This window comes from Talpa occidentalis, unplaced genomic scaffold, assembly GCF_014898055.3.
Source record: "Talpa occidentalis isolate TD23 unplaced genomic scaffold, MPIMG_talOcc4v2.1 talOcc4.6, whole genome shotgun sequence".
Classification (NCBI taxonomy): Eukaryota; Metazoa; Chordata; class Mammalia; order Eulipotyphla; family Talpidae; genus Talpa; species Talpa occidentalis.
This window is the reverse complement of record NW_023604972.1, coordinates 92,367,331-92,392,125: the sequence shown is the minus strand read 5'-3', so window position 1 is coordinate 92,392,125 and position 24,795 is coordinate 92,367,331. Positions and strand designations below refer to the sequence as shown.

The 24,795-nt window shown below is 37.4% G+C and overlaps 1 protein-coding gene across 2 annotated transcripts in view; it reads left to right on the top strand.

Annotated features, from left to right (window-relative positions):
* Nucleotides 1-24,795, top strand: part of WDR41 (WD repeat domain 41) — a 148,683-nt gene that overhangs the window by 78,503 nt on the left and 45,385 nt on the right. For both annotated transcript variants that reach the window (XM_054688005.1, XM_037529544.2), the window contains 5 exons: nt 6,496-6,544; nt 14,854-14,985; nt 16,228-16,290; nt 20,900-21,011; nt 24,293-24,355. In XM_054688005.1, the coding sequence (XP_054543980.1) occupies nt 6,496-6,544; nt 14,854-14,985; nt 16,228-16,290; nt 20,900-21,011; nt 24,293-24,355 (419 nt within the window). The remainder of the gene's footprint in view (nt 1-6,495; nt 6,545-14,853; nt 14,986-16,227; nt 16,291-20,899; nt 21,012-24,292; nt 24,356-24,795) is intronic.

The window sequence follows — 24,795 nt, the reverse complement described above, 5'->3', positions numbered from 1 at the left end:
AGGGAGCAGGATTGCACTAGGGGAGCTACAGCAGATTATGATGCAGATCTGACAGTGTCCGTAGACCACTGGAGAGGTCTGGAGGGAGGAGCCTCCTGCAGACTGTGTTGCATGGAAATAACTAGGGCTTTGTACCCTGTCTTGCTTATTTATTGGCTGAGTGTCTTTTAAGAATGTGCCCACAGCTTGTGCTACTTTACTTCAGTACTAGTGGCTGGGAGCCAGGTAAGATAGTATGACTTTGTCTTCAAAGCTGAAGTAAACCCTAAAGCCTACAGTTGGAGGTAGACAGATAACCACATTCCTCACAGCAGCCCCCTTTTCAGAGGGTATCTGGAGGTGTTTTTGTATCTCCCACAACTTCCATCATTGTACATTGGTCTATTTTATTTTTAAATTGTATGAATGAACTCATTGAGGCTATGCCTTTTGAAGCTTTTGAAGCGGCTTTATGTTAAAAGTTAATGGTTAGTGGTTCTCTCATTTGAAAAAATTAATACAGTTTTCACAGGTATCGAGGCACTTGTATCTGGCAAAGGGTATAAGAAATTCTTTCTATCATGAGTTCTGGAGCTACGGTACTAATTATACAAAGGCACTAAGCAGTTTGCTTAGTGCCTCCATCCAGTGTCACACTGAATGTAGACATCTTGATTTTATTACGACAGATTTTATTAAAATAAACCTATTGCAAGAAAACTCCCTATTTTGCCAGACTCCTAAATGACTTTCCATGGTGAATTAGTTTAATTTTTGTTGGTTTTGTATAGACTTACAAATCATGTGAAGGAAGAATGGCAGTGTCAGCTACCATATGCTACCCTTTCTTCTTTTTTCTTATTCTAATTTTGCTCATTTGACTCATTTAAAAATGTAGCTGAGTTTTGTTTGTTGCTAAGCTGTTTTAAAATCTAAGAGGAGTAAGTGGAAAGGTAATTGCTGTTTCATGTAGCAGCATATAATCAAATTTTGTATCAGGGACAGCAAGTGCATAACAGAATTTCAAATTCTGTCACCTTAGTAACCAATTTCTAGGTAAAATCGGGCCTTCTCAGTTATACAGTATCTTTACTAGGCGCTAGAAAATTAATTTTTTGAGCATCTTTAAAATGTAAAAAATCATTAACAATTTTAGCGTGGGTATAGGTAGTACCTGCAGTGTCACATGCTTCAGTTCATGAGTTCATGATTGTACTTGAGTCTCTACCTTTGGCAATGTTAGGGAACTAATTATTTTGAAAATTGGTAAATAAAGGGGCAAATTCAGTATATTGTTTTCCCTATACAAACTGTATTTTGGGATCAGTGATAATAAACATGCGCTGTGAAGCTCTCCACAGCCTCTGCAGTGCCAGTTCTATCCCTGCCAGCTGTGGAGGATCCCACATGGCGCTGCAGACCTCTCCTGACTCGCCCGCTGCTCCCCTCCGCAGTGTATTTCAGTCAGTCTGCCTGTTCTGTTTCCCGCTCTGTCTCTGGTGAATTTTCTCAACCTCCCGCACATCTGGCCTATACCCTGGTTCTTATATAAATAAATAAAGCTTAAAAAAAATTGGTTCTCATGATTAGGGAAGGAGAGGCTGCAACATTGTAACTCTCCTACAGGTATTCATTAGCCATGACTCTCCTTGTTAAACTTTTTTCATGCATATAATTTTCACTTAGTCATTTGTGTAGTCTCAAAGAGTGTTTTTAACGACTTGGTTTCAAGTTAAGAAAACTTGAACGACAGGTATAAGAATAGGATGGACATTGAAAAACTGAAAGTCATTTTTGTATATAGTGGGATTCTGGGCTGTAAATTTTTCAAATTTCTGCTTTTGTTATAACTGTATTAATACATTACTAAGGATAAAAGGAAAAGTGAGGTTAAATCAAAACTATTAACCTGTTCCACAGAGCCCTTGTAATACTTATTTGCTTATTCACTTGTTTGTTTATTCATTCAGACGTAGAGATTTGTTGGTCCAGAAAGTGCCATATTATACCAGAAAGTACCATTTATTATAAAGATAAATCAATATGGAAATCACTTTAATTTTGTTGATCTAAAGTTTGGATACATTGTATAATTGATGGCATCTTTTAATAATGATTGGCAGAATTTTTCCTTAACTAGTTCATGAAACAATATAGAATATCTTGCAAATGCAGATATCATAGATATAATGAAAAAGAATGTTTCTAAGTCATTAAATTTTAAGATCTTGAGGCAAGAATCACATGTCATTGATCTTGGCATATCTTTTCTTTTCAGTCTTGGCTTTTCCCTAACTGAGCTTGAAATAAGTTTGTGCTAATAAGTACGGAAACATTTCCCCTAACATCTTATCATTAGATACAAATCTTTGGGGTCTGTTAATTTAAAGTGTTTTAAAGATTACTGTGTAAATTTTGTGGCAATATGTCAGTATTCTTCCTTCCATTGAATAGCTTAAACCTTACTGATGTTTTAATGATTCCTTTTTTATAGATCATTGTTTCTTTTCAGCAATTAACCTACTATTAAGAATTCTGAGGTTGGGACCTCCCTGGTGGCGCAGCGGTTGAGCGCTGGGTTGCAAAGCTGCCCGCAGCCTCTGCAGCACTGGTTCGATCCCCGGCTGCCGGGCAAGGGTCCCACATGGCGTGCAGACCTCTCCTGCCGCCTGCTGCTCCCCTCAGCAGTGTACTTTGTCACTCTGCCTGTTCTACTCTCCACTCTGGCTCTGGTGAATTCTCTCACCCTCCCGCACCTCTGACTGTACCCAGTGCTTGTATAAATAAATAAGTAAGTAAGTAAGTAAATAAATAAATAAATCTTTAAAAAAAAAAAAAAGAACTCTGAGGTTGAATTTTCACTCCTGATCTGGAGATGGCTGGAGTATGTGCTTGATTGACTAAGATAAACTGATTTAGTTAAATGATACTGTGCAGCTAGTACCTTTTGATCCATCCTAGTAGTATGAGTAATTGTAAGTGATCTCCCAAACCTTTATTATTTTATGAGAGTTAAGTAACATGTAATAAAAGTTACATTGATTTATGTTTTAAACTTCCATGTTTACTCTTTAGAAGTGGTAATGATATTGAAATGACCAAATTAAAGGCAGCAATAGAATATGTAAGGAAATTGAAAGGCCTGAATAATCCACCAACTAGGTAATTGATCTTTGAGCAGTAAGAAATTGACTTGTGAGTTCATGCATTACTATTGAGATTGTTTAGATTTAACTTTTGTCCACAACTGATTAAATTAAAATTTGAGGTGAAATGTACCATATCTCATTTCTAAACTCAGTTCAGTAATTTCTTATTGTGAACTCATGAGATTCAGACATGATAAAACAATGAGAAGTTAAAAATCAGGATTAAAAAAGTATGTATTTTAAACCCGCTGTCATCTACAGGGAGAAAAGCAATTATAAGAGTTTCAAGAATCAATAGAAATTGATGTTTTATACCAAAGAAAACTTGAGGCCATGAGTCCTGCGCTCCCCACCATCACTATACAACTAAAAAGAAATCAATAGACCCAGAATAAAAGCTATTAAAGATTTACTTCCAGTAACTATTTTTGAAACTCCAGGAATTTTTGAGTATTCTGATTCAGAAAATATATATAGTTCAGCATAAGAAATTATATATGTATTTTTAGCTTTCACTGAGTATACATTTTTTTCCCAAAGAGCTAAGAGTATTCTTTATTTTCTTTCTCTTTTTTAAGAATTATCTTTTTTTTTTTTATTTATACAAGCACTGGGTACAGTCAGAAGCGCGGGAGGGTGAGAGAATTCACCAGAGCCAGAGCGGGGAGCAGAGCAGGCAGAAGGACTGAAGTACACTGCTGAGGGGAGCAGCGGGCGGCAGGAGAGGTCTACGCGCCATGTGGGACTCTCCTCTGGTGGCCGGGGAGCAGCCGGGGATCGAACCGGCGCTGCAGAGGCTGCGGGCAGCTTTGCAACCCAGCGCTCACCCACTGTGCCACTGGGGAGGCCCAAGAATTATCTTAAAGAGGTGGTTTTATTTAATATCTTTAAATTGAGGCAACTGGCTTATAATATATATCATTTAGAGGACTAGGTTCATAGCTCCTCAGATATATATATCACTATGCCACACCCATCATCAAAGCATCCATAGTTCTTCTCATAGACCATTGGGCCCCCTCCATACTTTGTTCTCACTCTACCTCCTTTTCCTCCTACTGGCCTCAATTCCACAGGCATATTTCTTGGGTGTGTTTTGGTTTAGTTTTGTCAGTTCCTTTGCTTTGTTTCTCTATAGTCCACATAAGAGTGAAGTCATCCAGTATTGTTTTTCTCCTTCAGATGTATTTTGCTTAGCATAATCCCATTTACTTCTACCTATCTTGTCTCAAATGGCAAGAGTTGACTTTTTTTTTTTAAATTTTTTATTTTATTTTTTTTAAGATTTATTTATTTATTTATACAAGCACTGGGTACAGTCAGAAGCGCGGGAGGGTGAGAGAATTCACCAGAGCCAGAGCAGGGAACAGAGCAGGCAGAAGGACCGAAGTACACTGCTGAGGGGAGCAGCGGGCGGCAGGAGAGGTCTGCGCACCATGTGGGACACTCCTCCGGTGGCCAGGGAGCAGCCGGGGATCGAACCGGCGCTGCAGAGGCTGCGGGCAGCTTCGCAACCCAGCGCTCAACCGCTGCGCCACCGGGGAGGCCCAAGAGTTGACTATTTTTTATAGCCAAATAGTATTCCATCATGTATGCACACCACATCATCTTATTTTACTCCTCTGTGATTGGCACTTAAGATTGTCTCCACAATCTGGCTATTGTAAATAATGCTGCAGTGAACTCAGGAATGCATTCGAATTAGTGATTTTGTGTTCTTTAGGAAGGTAGCAAGAAATTATGTTTTTAATTTAAAAATCATTTTCTTAATCTCTAACTCTTTATTACATTTTGAAATAAGAATAAATATTAGGAAAAAAAGAATAAATATTAAGGCATGTATTTTAAGATAACTCGTTGTGTGGTTCCTAGTTACCTAAGAAGTTTTAAAGGGCCTTTCCATTAAAAAGATAATTAGTTCCATAGTAAAAAATTAGTAATAGACTTTGTTAGACTGTATTTGATTATCTCCTGCATAATCTCTTAGCTCCACAGTAGGGAACTAATCAAAGGGTTTTGGAATGAGAATAAGATTTGTCAGTCTGTGAAAACAGTAGTTAAGTATGAGACTTTGAAACTGAGTATGGGAAATTTGAAATTCCGTTTGGTGTGTTAAAGTGTTATATGAGTGAAATAGTGAGATTTATTGGTCTCATATGGGGGAAATTCTTTAGAACACAGTATGTGTTAAACTTAAGTAATTTCCATGTCTGTTATATTAGTTCACAATTTTAACCCCAAGGATAGGTATATGACTAACAATGTTTGTCTTAATGAAAACATTTAAGGCATACCCAGATTTTGTGAACCCACTTACAATCATGAAATAGGAGTTAGTTTTCTAAGTATTGAACTTGCTAGTAGTGTATCATTTATTAATGATTGTTAACTATAAGGGGCCTGTTAGGTGTATAATTCACAGCCGGCTCTCCATAATACTACTACTTTTTCTCTTACTCATAAAAGTAAGCCTGAATTCAAATGAATGAAAGTGATATGGGAACAACTGAATCACTGATTAATAAATTATTTACAAACTTGTGTACCACATTAATAAATTACATGTCATGCTTATAATGTGATTGTGCATATCAGTGTGTTGGGACACTGTTTGAAAATGGAGCTTTTTTGATCTTTTTATAATGTAGTCGCTATCAATATCGTGTGACAATTTATTTTTCTTGACAGTGTTTGTGGCTTAGTTTCTGCTACTCTAAAAAATATAGACAGTTACCCATTTATATATAGTGAATGGGAGCTAAAAAGAGAGTTCATCTTTTTTATGCCATGAAAAAACTTCCTTCTTTGCATTTTTTCAGGCATTTTCATTAAAAAACAAAATAAAAACTCTCCCTCAAGTCCCAAACCTTCCAAATCAAGAGCATGGTGTATTCATGCAAAAATCCAAGAGCCAAGAGAACTAAGGGACAGGCCTTGGCTTTAAACTATAGAGTTTCTTTATAGGAAAAATACAGACATAATGAATATATCTAAGGATATGAAATCTTGTTCCACTCCAGAAATAGGTCTCTTGTTCAGATCACTTCCTACAGGTGATGCTGTTTCTCAGCTTTTTGTTACTTTTAAGGTAGTGTTTAATCATATACAAATTAAAGACAATATATGGATCTCCCTTTTTATCTAGCAGTTTCTTCATTGTAACTATTAATAATTTTGTCTTCATAGCTCAGTACCTAGCATGGTACATAGCAGGTATTCCATAAATATTCGTTAAATTGGCTTAATGAACTTAATCTGTGTTAATAGTAATAAGTCAAAACACCACTAATAAGATCTGATAATTCCTAGTAATTTTAGCAATTAAATGTCATCATTAATTTTTTTTTTCCTTTTTTCCTCTAACCAGATTTGCATCTGCTGGAGATGATGGAATTGTAGTTGTGTGGAATGCCCAGGTGTGTATGATCTGTGTAGATTGTGTAGTAAAAACATGACTGTATAGTTTCTTCAGGGCTTCTTTTCCTGATCCTTTGATATTCGTATTATTCTCTTTTGAAGCATTTATTTGGATTGTTAGCTGGTCTGTCACAGATTCTTAGTTTTCAGTGGTTTTGCCTATAGTTAAAGCAGTTTGTTAGCCATGAGTTCACTCTTGAAATCCTGCAACTTCAAAATATTTGTAATTTATGTTATACTTACTTTGTATCTTTGTGTTTTATTACTTGGGCAATCAATGAGAGACTGATGGATGTAACAGTGGATGAGTGGGAATAAATGTTGGTGTATGAGTAGAGACTTCATGAGTAGGGATTTTATATATATTTACACACATATAAAATATGTATATATGTAATTGTATATATTATCTCCTTCTGTAGCTTATGACTAGAGACTTAGATAACAAATATTTGAATAATAAAGACTCGCTGCTTTTTTCCTGCAGATTAAGTTACTTATTTTTTATACTTAATTTACACAATTATGTCCTTAAACCCATATAGAAAGAATAGTTCTCTAAATTTCATGTAGGAGTATGCTAAACACTATTTTTTTTTTTTTTTGGATGGTTTTTTTTTTTTTTTTTTTTTTTTATAAATTTTATTGTTATATTCCCCATACAATTGCCGCCCCCCATTCTGACCCAATCCCTCCCCTCCCCCCGCCCCCCTAAAAGTGTCTCTGGTTCATAGTTTTTTGTTGATTTTGATTTTCACTTTCTTATAGTTTTTCATTTTCCTGGTCCATTATTTAAGTTTTCTAGATTCCTGCTATGAGTGAGACCATCCGGTATTTTTTCTTTTCTTTTTGGCTTATTTCGCTGAGCATGATCCCTTCCAGCGCCATCCATGTTGCAGCAAATTGCATGTTATCTTTTTTGAATGCTGAGTAATATTCCATGGTATATATGTACCACATCTTCTTGATCCAGTCATCTATTTTTGGGCATTTGGGTTGTTTCCAAAGCTTAGCTATTGTAAACAGTGCTGCTATAAACATAGGGGTGCAGGTGTTCTTTGGAATTGTGTGTTCTTGTGTCCTTTGGGGAATATCCTAGGAGTGGAATTGCTGGGTCATGGTCTATAGTTTAGTAGGCAGAAATCTCCACACAGCTTTCCACAGTGGTTGGACCAGTTTGCACTCCCACCAACAGTGCAGAAGAGTTCCTTTTTCTCCACACCTCGCCAACATTTGTTGTTGCTAGTTTTTTTAATATGTGCCATTCTCACTGGTGTAAGATGGTATCTCATGGTAGTTTTGATTTGCATTTCCCTGATGACAAGTGATGTTGAACATTTTTTCATATGCCTGTTGGCCATTTGCATTTCCTCTTCAGAGAAGTTTCTTTTAAGCTCTTCTGCCCATTTTTTGACTGGATTATTTTCTTTGTTGTTGTTGAGTCTCATCAGCTCTTTGCAGATTTTTGTGATCAGTCCTTTATCATTACTGTTGGGTGCAAAAATGTTCTCCCAGTTGGTGGGGTTTCTCTTTGTTTTTGTTATTGTCTCTTTTGCTGTGCAAAAGCTCTTTAATTTGATATAGTCCCAGCTGTTTATCTTTGCCTTCACTATCACTGCTTTGGGTGATGTGTCTGTAAAGATGTCTTTGATGTGCAAATCACGTAGTGTTTCGCCTATATTTCCTTCTATATATTTTATGGTTTCAGGTCTTATGTCTAGTTCTTTAATCCATTTTGAGTTGATTTTTGTGTATGGTGTGAGGTGGTGGTCAAGCTTTCATTCTTTTGCATGTAGCGACCCAGTTTTCCCAGCACCATTTATTGAACAAACTTTCTTTGCTCCAATGCATAGTCTTTGCTCCTTTGTCAAAGATTAGTTGACCATAAATCTGTGGGTTTATTTCTGGATTTTCTATTCGATTCCATTGGTCTGTATGTCTGTTCTTGTTCCAATACCATGCAGTTTTGATGATTATGGCTTTGTAGTATAGTTTGAGTCTGGGAGTCTGATGCCTCCATTCCCTTCTTTTTTTTTCAGGAGAGCTTTGGCTATTCGGGTTTTTGTGATTCCATTATGAATTTCATCAATAATTTTCTATTTCTTTGAAGAATGACATTGAAATTTTGATTGGAATAGCATTGAATCTGTATATTGCTTTTGGAAGGATGGCCATTTTAATAATGTTTATTCTTCCAATCCATGAGCAGGGGATGTCTCTCCATTTCTTTGTGTCTTCTTCTATTTCTTTTAACAGTGTTTTATAGTTTTCTTTGTATAGGTCCTTTACCTCTTTGTTAGATTTATTCCAAATATTTGATTTTTTTGTTTCAATAACAAAAGGGATGGTCTTTTCGATTTCTTCTTCTTCAGATTTATTGTTTGTGTATAGGAAGGCTACTGACTTTTGCGTGTTGATTTTGTATCTGCCACTTTACTGAACTGATTGATGAGTTGAATTAGCTTTTCTGTGGAGTTTTTGGTTCTCTATGTATAATATCATATCGTCTGCAAATAGTGATAGTTTGACTTCTTCTTTTCCTATTTGGATTCCTTGGATGTCTTTCTCTTGTCTTATTGCCCTGGCTAGGACTTCCAGTATTATATTGAAAAGCAATGGTGAGAGTGGACATCCTTGTCTTGTTCCAGATCTTAATGGAATTGCTTTCAGCTTTTCACCATTGAGAATGATACTGGCTGTTGGCTTGTCATAGATGGCCTTTATGATGTTGAGGTATGTTCCTTGTATCCCAAGAACTTCAAGGGGCTTTTATCATGAATGGGTGTTGCACTTTGTCGAAAGCTTTCTCAGCATCTATTGATATTATCATATGGTTTTTATATTTCTTTGTGTTGATGTGTTGGATAACGTTGATTGATTTTCGGATGTTAAACCATCCTTGTGCCCCTGGAATGAATCCAACTTGGTCGTGGTGAATTATCTTATGGATACATTGTTGGATTCTGATAGCTAAAATTTTATTGAGGATTTTGCATCAGTGTTCATTAGGGAGATTGGCCTGTAGTTTTCCTTTTTTGTGTTGTCCTTGTTCGGTTTTGGTATTAGTGTAATGTTGGCTTCATAGAACGTGTTTGGTATTGTCCCTTCCTTCTCAATTTTTTGGAAGAGTTTGTGAAGGATAGGCACTAATTCGTCTCTGAATGTTTGGTAGAATTCATTTGTAAATCCATCAGGTCCTGGGCTTTTGTTTTTTGGGAGGTTTTTGATTACCATTTCAATTTCGCTAATTGTAATTGGTCTGTTTAGGTGTTCTATTTCTTCTTTATCTAGCTTTGGGTGATTGTAGAGTTGTAGGAATTTGTCCATCTCCTCTAGATTGTTAAACTTGTTTCCATATAACTGTTCATACAGTTACTGATTATTCTTTTGATTTCTGCTGTGTCCGTTGTGATTCTCCTCTTTCATTGATGATCCTGTTTATTTGTGCTTTCTCCCTTTTTTCCTTTGTGAGCTGGCTAGGGGTTTGTCTATTTTATTGATTTTTTCAAAGAACCAGCTCTTGGTTTCATTGATCTTTTGGATTGTTTTTTTAGTTTCAATTTCATTTATTTCTGCTTTGGTTTTTATTATTTCTTTTCTTCTACTGGTTTGGGGTTTTCTTGTTGTTCTTTTTCTAGATCTTTGAGCTTCGAGATTAGGTTTTTTCTTTGCGTTCTTTCTTGTTTCTTGATGTGAGCTTCTATTGCTATATATTTTCCTCTTATTACTGCTTTTGCTGCATCCCATACATTTAGGATATTGGTGTCCTCCTTGTCGTTCAATTCAAAAAATTTTTTAATTTCTTCTTTGATCTCCTCGTTAGTCCAGTGGTCTTCCAGTAGTGTGGTTTTTAATCTCCATGAGGTAGGAAAGTTCCTTGCCTTCTTTTTATGGTTTATTTCTAGTTTGATGCCTTCATGGTCAGAAAAGATGGTTGATATGATTTCAATCTTGGTGTATCTGTTGATGTTTGTCTTGTGCCCCAGTATGTGATCGATCCTGGAGAATGATCCGTGTGCGCTTGAGAAAAATGTGTACTCCGTTTTTTTGGGGTTTAGTGTTCTATAGATGTCTGTTAAGCCCAATTGCTCTAGGTCTTTATTTAGAGCTTTGGTTTCTTTACTTATTTTTTGTCTTGTTGATCTATCCATTGTTGATAGTGGTGTGTTGAAGTCTCCCACTACGTATGTGTTTTCTCTGATGTCTGTTTTCAGAGAGGACAACAGTTGTCTGATATATTTTGGTGCTCCTTCGTTTGGTGAGTATATGTTAATGAGTGTTATTTCTTCTTGAAGTATTGTCCCCTTGATCATAATGTAGTGACCATTGGGGTCTCTTTTTATCTTTTTGAGTTTGAAATCTGTTTTATCTGATATAAGTATAGCTGTTCCTGCTTTCTTTTTTGGTCCATTTGCTTGTAGGATTGTTTTCCATCCTTTAACTTTGAGCCTATTTTTATCTTTTGTAGCTAAATGTGTTTCCTGGAGACAGCAAAGGTTTGGTTTTGTTTCTTAATCCAGGCTGCAACTCTGTGTCTTTTTATTGAAGAGTTTAGTCCATTTACATTTAGAGTTAATATTGATATGTTAACATCTGTATTTGCCATTGTGTTTGTCTTTCCTTTGATTTTATTTATTTATTCTTTTAATAACTTTTTTTTTTTTTTTGGCCTTCTTTCATTGTTATTCGTCGCTCTGAGGTTCTGGCTTTAGAACTCCTTGTAGTATTTTTTGGAGTGGGGGTTTAGTTGCAATGAAATTCCGGAGTTTCTGTTTGTCTGGGAAGGTCCATATTCTTTCTTCAAAGAGGAAGGAGAGCTTTGCGGGATAGAGTATTCTTGGTTGGTATCTGTTTTCTTGGAGTCTGTTGACTATGTCCCTCCACTCTCTCCTTGCCCGTAGTGTTTCTTCGGAGAAGTCTGATGTCAGCCTGATTGGTTTTCCTTTGAATGTTATCTGTTTCTTCCCTCTTGCCAGCTTCATTATTTTTTCCTTGTCCTGGATTCTTGGGAGCTTTACTATTATGTGTCTTGCTGTATTTTTCCTTTCGTCGTGGAAGTTTGGTGTTCTTCTTGCTTCTTGTATATCAATTTTCAGCTCCTTCTTCACATTTGGGAAGTTCTCTTCAATTATCTCTTTGAATATTTTCTCTGTTCCTACATCTCTCTCCTCTCCTTCTGGTATTCCTATAACTCTTATATTTCCTTTCCTCATGGAGTCCGATAGTTCCCGAAGTCTTTCTTCGTTCTTTTTCCTTCGTACTTCTCTTTCCTTCTCTGTTTTGGTTCTTTTTATTTCTGTGTCTTCAAGATTACTTATTCGTTCTTCCATTTCATCTATTCTGCTTTCATTGCTTTTCCCAGAATTCTTTAGTTCTTCCATTAATTCTTTGATCTCCTGCATTTCTTTTACTTCCCTCTTTAGGGACTCAATTTCTTTCTTCTGACCATTGTTTTCCCTCTCTAGGGACTCAATTGCATTCTTCTGATCGTTGATTATTTTTCCCTTATCATTGTTTTCCTTTATGACTTCTGTCAGTTTTTTAATCACGGCAATTTTAAATTCTCTTTCTGGAAGGCTCAGAAATTCTTCCAAGTTATTGTCGTTGCAATCTGGGGGCTGGCTTTCTTTTTGTGGTGTGCTTTTTCTCTGGAGAGTTGCTAGGTTGCGTGTGGTTCTTCTCCTCCCTACTGTCTGTTTTCTAATTTGCCGTATGCGTTGGGACACTGTGTTGTTGGGACTTGCCGGCATCTTGGGTGGGCTTCTCTGTTCCCCTCTGGTTCTTCCAGGAGTCATCTGTCAGTTTCAAGCAGCCTTTACTGGAGAAAGGTCCCTGTTCTAAAATGCCGATGTGGGGACACACTCCCCTGTGCGCCGGTCTGCCCCGGCGGTGGGTTCCTGCTCCCCTCTGGGCTTGGACTGCAGGCCAGAGGGGGTCTGGCGTGGCGAACTTCCCCGCTCACCTCTGGCTCCTGAGGAAGCCTTCTGCAGGTAGTCTTTACTGAAGAAATGTCCCTGTTCTAAAATGGTGATGTGGGACACACTCCCTGCGCTTCTGGTCTCAGGCACACTATTCTGCGCGCCTGGTCTGCCCCGGCTGTGGGTGCTCGCTCTCCCTGTGGGCTCAGACTACTTGTTCAGAAGGCCCGGTGTGGGCTAACTCCCAGCTGGCCACTAGCTCCTTCAGTAGCCTGTGCTGGGGTCAAGTCGCTAGGTGCACCAGAGATCTCTCCTAGAGCCCTTGGGGAGCTGATTTCCACCCCGTGGACAGGGAGCAGAGCGGGATGGTAGGGTACACCTCAACGGCTTTGGGGTGCTGTGTCTGCCTTGTGCCCCACCGTCGTGGGGAACCCACGCCCCTAATTTCGTGCCCCGGGTCTCAGTTCCAAAGCCCTCAGTTCCAGGACGCGGGCTGTAGCCCAGATCAGTGGCGCGGGAATGGCGCCTTTGAATCCCGCTCCCCTGCCTGGGCGCCTTGTTCCTGCTCACTCAGGGAGGGCCTCCGCCCGGGTCTCAGTTCCAAAGCCCTCAGTTCCAGGACGCGGGCTGTAGCCCAGATCAGTGGCGTGGGAATGGCGCCTTTTGAATCCCGCTCCCCTGCCTGGGCGCCTTGTTCCTGCTTACTCAGGGAGGGCCTCCGCCCGGGTCTCAGTTCCAAAGCCCTCAGTTCCAGGACGTAGCCCCAGATCAGTGGCGCGGGAATGGCGCCTTTTGAATCCCGCTCCCCTGCTGGGCGCCTTGTTCCTGCTCACTCAGGGAGGGCCTCCGCCCGGGTCTCAGTTCCAAAGCCCTCAGTTCCAGGACGCGGGCTATAGCCCAGATCAGTGGCGCGGGAATGGCGCCTTTTGAATCCCGCTCCCCTGCCTGGGCGCCTTGTTCCTGCTCACTCAGGGAGGGCCTCCGCCGTCTCCCCGCAAGCCTAGGTCGCAGGCGCAGGGCCCTGGGCAGCTGCAATCCGAGCGCCGCTTTCTTGCAAGCTTACCGGGCGGCCGGGGCTGTGTGCTGGTGCTGGGCTCCTCCTGGTGGGCGGGGCTCTCTTTACTGGCGCCTGGAGCTCACCTCCACGGCGGATCCTGCAGGGTTCGCCTCAGCTCCCGTTCACGGGGTGTGGTGGCTGAAATAGTTCCTTTCCACTCACAGTCCCACTTGCTGCATCCGTTTTTCTTGTTGGGCGTTTTGGTTTGTTGTTTCCCTCGTCTCTGCCGGTCGGAGAGTGCCGCCTCTGTGGGCGGGGGAGGGGAGCAGGGTTCTGAGCTTCCCTCCCTTCTCGTCCTCTTTTATGGCAACTTTCTTCTTCGGGCAGTTTGCTGGAGTCGTCCGTTTATCTTCCCTGTCTCAGTTCTCACTGGGACCTGCCGCTTTTCCTCCCTATTAACTTTTTTTAATGGGAGATCTTACTCGCAGCGTCTCCTCGCCGCCATGTTGCTCCACCCCCCTAAACACTATTTTCTATAAGAAAATAATCGAAATTATTTATGGCTACTCTTTTTTTTTTTTTAGACTTTTTTTTTTAAGATTTATTTTTATTTATTTATACAAGCACTGGGTACAGTCAGAAGTGCGGGAGGGTGAGAGAATTCACCAGAGCCAGAGCAGGGAGCAAAACAGGCAGAAGGACCGAAGTACACTGCTGAGGGGAGCAGCGGGCGGCAGGAGAGGTCTGCGCACCATGTGGGACCCTCCTCTGGTGGCCGGGGAGCAGCCGGGGATCAAACTGGCGCTGCAGAGGCTGCGGGCAGCTTCGCAACCCAGCGCTCAACTGCTGTGACAGCGGGGAGGCCCTATTTATGGCTACTCTTTTTGTACCTGTTTAGATTCTGTTTGACTGCTTTAAGTTAAATTATAAATTAATTATAAATTTAAAGGGCCTCCCTGGCGGCAGAGGCAGTTGAGTGCCGCACTGTGAAGCTATTCGCAGCCTCTGCAGCCTGGGTTCGATCCTGGCCAGCCAGCGAGAATCCCACATGGCGAAGCAGACCTCTCCTGTCTTGCCCGCTGCTCCCCTCAGCAGTGTGTTTCATCAGTCTGCCTGTTCTGTTCCCCGCTCTGTCTCTGGTGAATCATCTCACCCTGTTGTGCATCTGGCCTGCACCCTGATTCTTGTATAAATAAATAAATCTTAAAAAATAAAAGAAACAAAACCCAACCTTTAAAAAAATTTTTTTAAAAATTATAAATTTAAATTACAAATTGTGAGTAATTTTGAATGGCATGTATGCATTTTCTGCATAGTATTCCTCTTAGCATTGTCATTTAAGAATACTAAATGGTTAGTTATGAGTTTATTAACATTTTTATTGGTATTTCAGACAGGAGAAAAACTTTTGGAACTCAGTGGACACACTCAAAAGATAACAGCTATCATTACATTTCCTTCCTTGGAAGCTTGTGAAGAAAAAAACCAACTAATCTTGACAGCCTCTGCTGATAGAACAGTTATTGTATCCTTGTAATGTATTCCTTATATCTGGAAGAAAGTGAAATAGCAATAGTAACCTGAGGGCTCAGAAGTCTTTAGCTTCTTGAGGCCTGTTGGTAAATTCCTGTTTTAGCAAAAATGATTTTGTTTCAGCTTTCATAAAACATTTCTTTATTAAGTATTTGAAAAGTATTAGATTGGAAAAAGCAGGTTAATGCTTACTCATTAAAACCCTATGACTCAGGGCCTCCCCGGTGGTGCAGCGGTTGAGCACTGGGCTACGAAGCTGCCTGCAGCCTCTGCAGCGCCGGTTCAATCCCCGCCTGCTGGTCAAGGGTCCCACATGGCACGCAGACCTCTCCTGCCGCCCGCTGCTCCCCTCAGCAGTGTACTTCGGTCCTTCTGCCTGCTCTGCTCCCCGCTCTGGCTCTGGTGAATTCTCTCACCCTCCCGCGCTTCTGACTGTACCCAGTGCTTGTATAAATAAATAAAAAAATAAATCTTTAAAAAAAAAGATGCTCTAAAAAAAAAAAAAAACAAAAAAAAACCCTATGACTCAAACTGTTCTTTCAGAGTTACTTTTATATCAAGTTAGATAAAATGGAAGAAATGGGAGAATGTGCACATAAAAATACTGTTTCAGTCTGTTCTGCTCCCCACTCTGAAATGATATAAAATGTTTGAAAATCATGTTCCTTGCATCAGACTAACTGTGGACATTTTATGAGAGGTCCTATATTTTAAACATATATACAGGTAGTGGCAATACATATATACAGGTAGTGGCAGTATGTTATCTCAGGATAACAGTAATAAATCATGCCATGCACATTGAGGCAGCTTGCAGTAAATATTAATGTGATTATTTTCAGTAAGAACACTTGAATTTCAATATTTGTTAGATTATGGTGAATTATTTTGGAGACTAAATCTTAAAATTTAAACAGTGCAATGCGTAATATCTATACGGATTCATTGTTCAAATTATGCAGTCTGTTGGCATTGTGGAATAGTTTAATAGTAAAATTTACCTCAAGTGTATTTTAGATTATATGCCAAGTTGACTATGCTAACACCTGCTATGCTAAGTTGACTAACTGTATGTATGAATTAATATTTATAGTAGTATAACCACTCCATATTCTATGCTTTATTTAAAGATGTTGTACCTAAATGTGTACTATTTATGATTTAATTATAGCAAAAGTTATCCATAATTAAGATTTTATAATTGTTTAGAAATTTTTTCTTAACATAAATTTAGGTATGGGATTGTGATACTGGTAGACAAGTTCAGCAAGTGTCATCCTTCCAGTCCACTGTAAAGGTAAAATCTTAAAACAGATTTGTATGATAATCCTTTTATCTCAGAAGAAATTCTTTAATAAATTAGGTAAAATTAGTTCTATAGTTATTTCCTCCACTAGGTCTCTACTAGGGCTGTATTTTGGGGACCATATATATTAAGTGCCAGAATATTGAATTTGAAATTATGAGTAAGGAGTGCATCTCTATTGCAAGATAAAGTAAAACATACCTCGTATGCATTGAGTAGGTAATTTTAGGAAAATGTATTACTTTCAGAATGACTGTGACATAGTCACGGTCAACCTCTTCCTTCTAAAAGATCATAAAGATAAAACATATCAATTACGTAGTTCCAAGTCAGAATCTTTTGTGTCTATTTGTCTGGTATTTGGTTCATTCATTATACAAAACATATTAACTGGGTTTTATTACATAATAGAAACTCTGCTTCATGTTGGGAAACTAGCTTGGATAAGACTTAGTTACTCTAATTCCTATAAAGGAAATTACCTTAAATGTTCTCAGAAGGTTCCACTGTTTTTAAATAATGTGAGCGAATTGGGGGAAAGATCCAGTAAAATGAGATGTTTCCTCATTTACTTAAAGACAACCAATCTCTATATGGGAGCTAACCCTTTTTAAATGTAAAGAAAATTGCTGTGTGCCATTAGTCGAGATATCTCACTTTTTTCCTAAAACCATCGCTAACAGCCACCTAATGCTACTTTACTATTCTAATTATAAACTTAATAAAGTTTCTGAGAAATGCTATTTACTATATGCTTGTATTCAATTCAACAATGGACTGTCTTTGAAGAAGTCATTAAATATTGATTTGATTAAAATCTGTTATAAAAGGATGCCCCTTTTAAGTTACTGAAATAATACTCTTGTTATCTGAAAAACTAACTTGAGGGCACTAGGTTTCATATGAAAACATGAGTTGAAGGAACAGGAAAGGAGGAAAAAAATCGTGTATTTGTGGGAAATTCCCTGGGTGACCAGTTATATAGTCACCTAACTGGTCAATAAAAAGTATCTTACTCCAGTGTGATGAAAGTACTTTATAAATAGGTTTTAATATAATGTTAATCAGATAGGTAATTGTATCTACTTCTGTTATGAGCCTGTTCCACATAAAAAATTGTTAAAAGTGCATCTACACTTACTTAAGTGGTTCATTTTTCTTGAACAGATAATTTATCAAAGAAATTGAGATTCCTAAGAAATCAGGGAATACTGGTATTTATTTTTTGTACTAGTAAAGTTTTGTAAGGATTGACATTAGCAAAGAGATTGTGAAATTGGCATATTGCTGTTGAATGGCATTCTCTTGGAAGGCAGTTAGGCATTATGAATGAATCAAAATAATGATTACACTAATTAACCTAGTGATTCTATTTTTAGATCTGTTTAATAGAAATAATTGAATGAAAACTTAGGCAGAGATTTATGAACAGAAATGTATATTACAAATATATTTTATAAGTGGATGACTGGCAGTATACTAAATACCTTATAGGAAAGTAGTTATAATAGACATATGCTAAAAATAGTATTTCAGAAGAATGTGTAGTATGCAAAATGCTAATAAGTAACAAAAGCCATGTAAACCTCAACAAAATACTACCACGCCAAATCTACCATTATATAAAATGGATTATATACCATGACTAAGAGAGATTTATCCCAGGAATATGAGCTTAGTTCAACATCTAAAAAAAAAAATCAATCTAATATGCCGTAGTAAGAATAAAAGACAAAAGCCTATGAATCATGTCAATAGATGTAGAGAAAGCATTTGTCAGACTCCCGTACTCTCTAATGATAAAAATACTTAATAAACTAGGAATTAGATGAGAACTTCCTCAACTTAATAAGGAGCATCTATGAAACCCCACAGCTAATGTCACATTAATGATGAAAAACTGATGGAATACTATTCTCTTAAATCAAGAACCAGATCAGGATATCTGTTTTTGGTGTTCCTATTCAATATTGTACTGGACCCAGGGCGATTATGTGATAAAAATTAAATAAAAGGTATTGATATTAGGAAGAAATAAAACTATTCATAAATGGTATTGATACAGAAAATTCAAAATCCATACTATTAGAAATGATAATGATTTAGCAAGGCTTCAAGATGCAATGTCAGTATTGAAAAATTAATTGTATTTCTATACACTAGCAGTGAACATTCCAAAAATGAAATTTTAGAATTCCATTTATAATAGCACCCCAAAGAATAAGATACTTAGAATAAATTTAAAGGGAAAGTATAATTCTTTTATATACCTAAACTACCACATATTGTTGAAACTAAAGGAAAATGAAATAAATGAAAAGACGTAACATTTTACCTTCTAAAACATTCTACCTTCCCATATTCATGGATCAGATTTAATATTAAGATTGCAACACTACTGATTGGACTCAAGGACATAATCTCTAGCAAAATCCTAGCAAATTTTTTTTTAGAAGTTGAAAAGCTGATCCTAAAATTCATGTAGAAGTTCAGGAGACCCCAGAAAAGCCAGAGCAATCTTGAAAAGAAAAAGTTGTAAGACTCATGCTTCAGTTTCAAAATTTACTACAAAGCTCTGTAAGCAAGACAGTGTGGTAGTGCATGAGGATAGACAGATAAATAGAATTGAGAGTCCAGAAATAAAACCTCACATATATGGTCAGTTGACTTTTGACAGGGGTACCAAGATCCTTCAATCAAATTAAAAATAGTTGTATCAATAGATAATTGTTGGGTTCAGCTGGATATCAAAGTACAAAGTACCAAGATCCTTCAATCAAATTAAAAATAGTTGCATCAATAGATAATTGTTGGGTTCAACTGGATATCAAAGTACAAGGTAATGAAATTGGATTCCAGTCTCATCCTTATCCAAAAATTAATTCAAAATGGATCAAAGACAAATATAAGAGCTTGAAATTATAAAACTTTTAGAAGAAATAGAGGAGTATATCTTTGTGACCATTGGGGTAGGGATCTTAGATAGGGTATTGAAAGCATAGCAACAAAAGAAAAAAAAAGATAAGTTGAACTTCATCAAAATGAAAAGCTTTATTCTTCAAGGGACACCATTAAGAATGTGAACAAATAACCCACAGGATGGGAGAAAGTACATGTAAATCGTTTGTCTGATAAGGAGCTTGTATCATTATACACAAAGAACCCTTAAAACTCAATTTAAAAGATAGTAATAGCCCCATTAAAAGTAGACAGAATTTAAAAGATTTCTCCAAAGAAGATACACAAATAGCCAATAAACACATGAGAAAAAGCTCAAAATTATTAGTCATTAGAAAAATGCAAGTCAAAAACTGTAACATAACTATTTCACGTATGCTAGATGGCTGATATCTTGCACATGCACAATAACAAGTGTTGATAAAGGAGATGGAGACATTAGAGTTCTCATGCATTGTTGATGAGAAGGCAAAATGTTACACTCACCATTGAGAACAGCTTGTCAGTTTATCAAAATGTTAAACAGACTTGTATTTGATCTATCTATCTTACTCCTAAGTATTCTCATGAGAAGGGAAAATGTATGTACATGCAAAAACATGTACATGAATGTTCATAACAGCATTGTTTATAACAACCCCAAAGTGGAAATAACTGAAATGTCTATCAACTGATAAATGGATAGCCGATAGGTGGTATATCCAAACAGTGAAATACCATTTGACAATAAGAAGGAATAAAGCACGGATTTTACAGATTTACAGATTAGACGGAGTAGGACCTTTTGTGAGGTCCTATTTTGAATCCTTTTTATTACAGCAGTCTAAAAAGCAACCCCACTCTCAGCCCATGCAACATTACAGAATTTTTTCTTCTTTTTAAAATTCTTTTCTCTTGCCTTTGTACTCATTCAGAACTGATGGGTGTAAATGGTACTATTAAAGGTATAGACTTTAAAGTACTCTTAAAGGACTTCTATAGTTCTTGAAATACTAACTTCAGTCAGTCAAGAATTAGGAGGTATTAATGGTCACAACAGGCATTTATTAAGACATGGTAAAAGCCATATTTTTAGTATATTTTGAAAAACACCTTAATTTAAGCCCTGTGTATTATCTATTACTGAGAAACAAATTACCTCAAAACTTAGTCGTTCACAACAGTAAATATTATCTCATAGTACTTGTGGTCAGAAATAGAGAGCTAGCTTAGCTGGGTGGTTTTGGTTTAGTGTCTCTTATGAGGTCACTGTTATCTGAAGACCTCACTGGAGTTGGAAATTTCTAGGAGCTTGATATTCTTGGCAAGTTATTGCTGTGTTTTGTCCAGAGGCTTCACTTCTGTTTATATGGATCTTTCTCTGTATGGTTGCTGGGTATTTCCCTGCTACAGTAAGTGATCCAATAGAGAGCAAGGAGGAAGCTGCCATGTCTTTTATTACTTAGTTTTATAAGTCATACCATCCTTTCTGCCACATTTATTTCTTAGAAGTTACTTGATTAATAGAATACACATTCAAGGGAAGGAGAATTAAGCTCAAATTCTTGAAGGAAGAAAGGTAGCAAAGAAATTGTGTACATATTTTAAAGCCAATGACTGCTTAAATTTCTAAACTGATAGACATTTTATGTGAATTTTGCAGGTTTTAACTGTTCTTCAGAGACTGGACGTTTGGCTGTCTGGTGGGAATGATCTATGTGTGTGGAACCGAAAATTAGATCTTCTGTGTAAGACTTGTCACCTTTCAGATACAGGTAAAACCCAAATCAAGTAACTGTAAGCCAGGACTGACAGACTCTAGACGATACAGTGAATTTTCAGAGACTTTTCATGTATACCTCCGTCAATGTAGAGGATTTTTCTTTTTAATTCTGAAGATAACACACAGCCATATTTCTCCAATTCAGGTTAAGGGTTATGTAAAATATATTTCCAAACCAAATTGGAAGAGAAATCTTTCTTCCCCCATCCCTTGTTGGCTTTCTTTCTCTTATGACAATGGTCAGATAGTCAAAAGTGGTCAAGAAATAGCTGTTCATATATCTCATTGGGCCATGTTCCTAAGCTGAGTTTGGTGAGCACATGGCATCTTGAAGTACACCTTTGACTTTATAATAGCATTTTTTTCTTTATTTGTGGGCTCATTGCATTTTGAGTAGATTGTTAAGGATGCCCTCATTTTATAATTGGTTGCCGAAAAGTTTATATATACTTCATAATTATAATTAGCTTATCTGCACATAGATATTATAAAATGTTAGAAAAATAAGATGTGTTAGCAAAACTAAGTTCATACATTATCAGGATTTACAATTTCATCTCATTTCAATATCTGATCACTAATAATCTTATTTAAATCTAGAGTATGTTTTTAAGTTTAATCCTGAGTTTTCTCTCCATATCTCTATGTACATTTTCCTCCCATATTAGCCTCTTATCTATACATTTTATTCTGTGAATTAATAACTGTGTTGTGAAATATTAAAGACAGAGCTAAAAAGCTTTTGTATGTTAATAGAAATAACCACTTATTATTGCAGTCCTTTAGTTTCCAAGTTATCTTTGAGTACTGTATATTAAGTAATCAAAACATTGCCCTTTTATTGGTTTCTCAAGAGATTGCAGAAACCTTGAAAGAATCTGTTGAAACCTTTGATAAGGCTATATTTTACTAATAGTGAGCTTTCTGTGATTAGGTATTCCCAAATTGCAGGATGCCAGCTTCTTAGAAGTGCTACTAAACCTTTACCTCAAGAAGCTCCTTTTATAGGTCCTACTTCAACTATGGGCTAGCAGGGCTTTAAGGGATAGTTACTCTGTATTTGGAAATAAACAAATATAATCATAGTATCATGTAATGAAAAGAGCCTTGAACTAAAAAAAGGATATATCCTTTACAGTTGTTTTGTGATTCTGTGTATTCAGTTGCTACTTCTGGATTAGTTTCCAGTATTTTTACTTCATACATAATTTACTTGTGAGGTAACATTGGTTTACAACATTTTCTATAATTTGGAGGTATAGGACCATCCCATTTAGGGGTTGTTAGAACACTACACCCATCACTAAGACATACCCATATTCCTTCATTATAATCCATTATCCTCTCTTCACACTTTGCTCGCCCCTCTCTCCCTCCCCCCTGGTAGACTCATTTCTATAGTCTGATTTCTGGGGTTTGTTACTGGTTTGACTTTATCTCTCTATTTGTTTCTCTGACCTCCACATATAAGCGACACCCTCTGGTATTCATCTTTCTCTTTCATAATCCCTCCATGTCCATCAATGTTGTTGCAATGGCAAGCTTTTTGTTTTTTTACAGCTGAGTAGTATCCCATTGTGTATAATATACCACATCTTACTAGTCCATTCACCTGTCTTTGTGCATGTGGGTTGTTTTCATAACGTGGCTATTGTGAACATAGGAGTGCATATATCCCTTGAATTGGTGTTTTTACAATTCTTTGAGTAGATAACTAGATGTGGAATGGCTGGGTCATACGATAGATCCGTTTTTAGTAGTTTGAGAAATCTTCATGCTGTTTTCCATAGGGACCGGACCAGTCTTTATTCCCACCAACAGTGTGTGAAGGTTTCTTTTTCTCCATATGTCATTCTCAAAATGACTTACTTCTGGTCATTTTGATTTGGACCACTGTCATAGGTGTCAGATGGAATCTCCTTGTGGTTTTGAGTTGCATTTTCCTGACAGTAAATGACAGTGAACATTTTTTCCCTGTGCCTGTTGGCTTTCTGCATGTCTTCTTTGGAGAAGTGTCTGTTGGACTCTTTTGCACTTGTTTTGATTGGGTTATTTCTTTCCTTTTTGTTAAGTTGTGTGAGTTCTTTGTAGATCTTGGATATCAGCTCTTAGTTGAATATATGCTGTGCATATATTTTCTCCCATTCAAAAGGGTGTCTTTTTGTTTTAGTGATAGTTTCTTTCACTGAGGAGTTCCAGTGTTTACAAATTTCTTCAGCTTCTGTTTTTCTGAGAAGACCTTTATTTCTTCCGCATATCTCAGGGAGAACATTGCAGGATAGTATATTCTGGCCATTTTCATCTTTTAAGTATTTTGGATATATCATTCCATTCTCTCCATCCCCATAGTGTTTCCTCAGAGAAGAGTGAGGTAAGCCTTTTTTAATCCTTGCTGAAAAAAGTGATAATTGTAGTGTATCTTATAAAAATTATGGTTGTCCTAAATCATTGTATGATTCAGTTACAGAAAGATATTCACAACTCAAAAATAAGTGGAATGTGGTGGAATTTCAATCTGATTATTCCAGTAACAACAAGAATTTTGTAGGGCCTCCCCTGGTGGCGCAGGCAGTTGAGCATAGCACTGTGAAGCTGTCTGCAGCCTCTGCAGTGCGGGTTTGATCCTGGCCGGCCAGCAAGGGTCCCACATGGCACGGCAGATCTCTCCTGTCTCGCCCACTGCTCCTCTCAGCAGTGTATTTCGTCAGCCTGCCTGTTCCCCACTCTGTCTCTGGTGAATTCTCTCACTCTCCCACACATCTGGCCTATACCCCGGTTCTTGTATAAATAAATAAATAAATATTTAAAAAAAAGAATTTTGTAAATGTATTAGTTTATCATAGTTACGGTATTTGAAGTCTACTTTTTTAGTCCTTGACTGTTGGACAATTCATCTACTGACAGCCACATGCTCTTACTAAGTTTACATTGAGGAAACAATGATTTTATGTCTCATTTGAGTTATCCATCTTGGTAATGGTAAAGGTGATTATCTTAAGGAATCCTTGGTAAATAAGTTTACCACATTAGTAGAAATGTTCAAATAGCATATTCTATCCTTAATAAATGAGTAATGTCTTCCAAAGTTCTTACTACTTTTCTCAAAATCAATTTCCATTTTTAAGTAAGGAAGCGTGGTGTAGAAAATTGCGTGTGCTTTATTTTTACTACCCCCCTTTTGAGAAAGAAACTCACATTAAACTGAGAATGCTTTTGTTTTCAATGACATCCAAGAAGATAATTATTTGACCCTTGTTTTATATATCTTTGAAGGGGTCAGTGCTTTGATTGAAATACCGAAGAACTGTGTTGTGGCTGCGGTTGGCAAAGAACTGAGTGAGTATGATTCTTTTTCACTTTTTAATTTTAAACTAGGCTGTGTACACATTTTGGAAAGGCGAGATTTTTATTGAAAGGACATATGCCCCTGTTTCATTCTTGGCCTCCTGGGATTATTGAAGTGATATTGAGACTTAGACATTTTCTAAGTTTGTTATTGGTCAAAATGTTAGGTTAGGTTTTGTACTACACTTACATCCCCAAGTGGGGCACTGTAACTTCACTTTTTATCATGATGCCAGAGAGGGCCAATTACACTGTACGGTATTCTGCCTTGCTGATTAATACTTATATACTTAGCAAAAAATTTAACCATGTAAATAAAGCATCAGCATTCTGAGATTATACATTTAAATTGTAGGGGTTGGAAAAGGCTTATTTTGGGAATTCACTAAGGTAGTAACTATGAAATTTTTGTATCAAGAAGCCAGAATGTG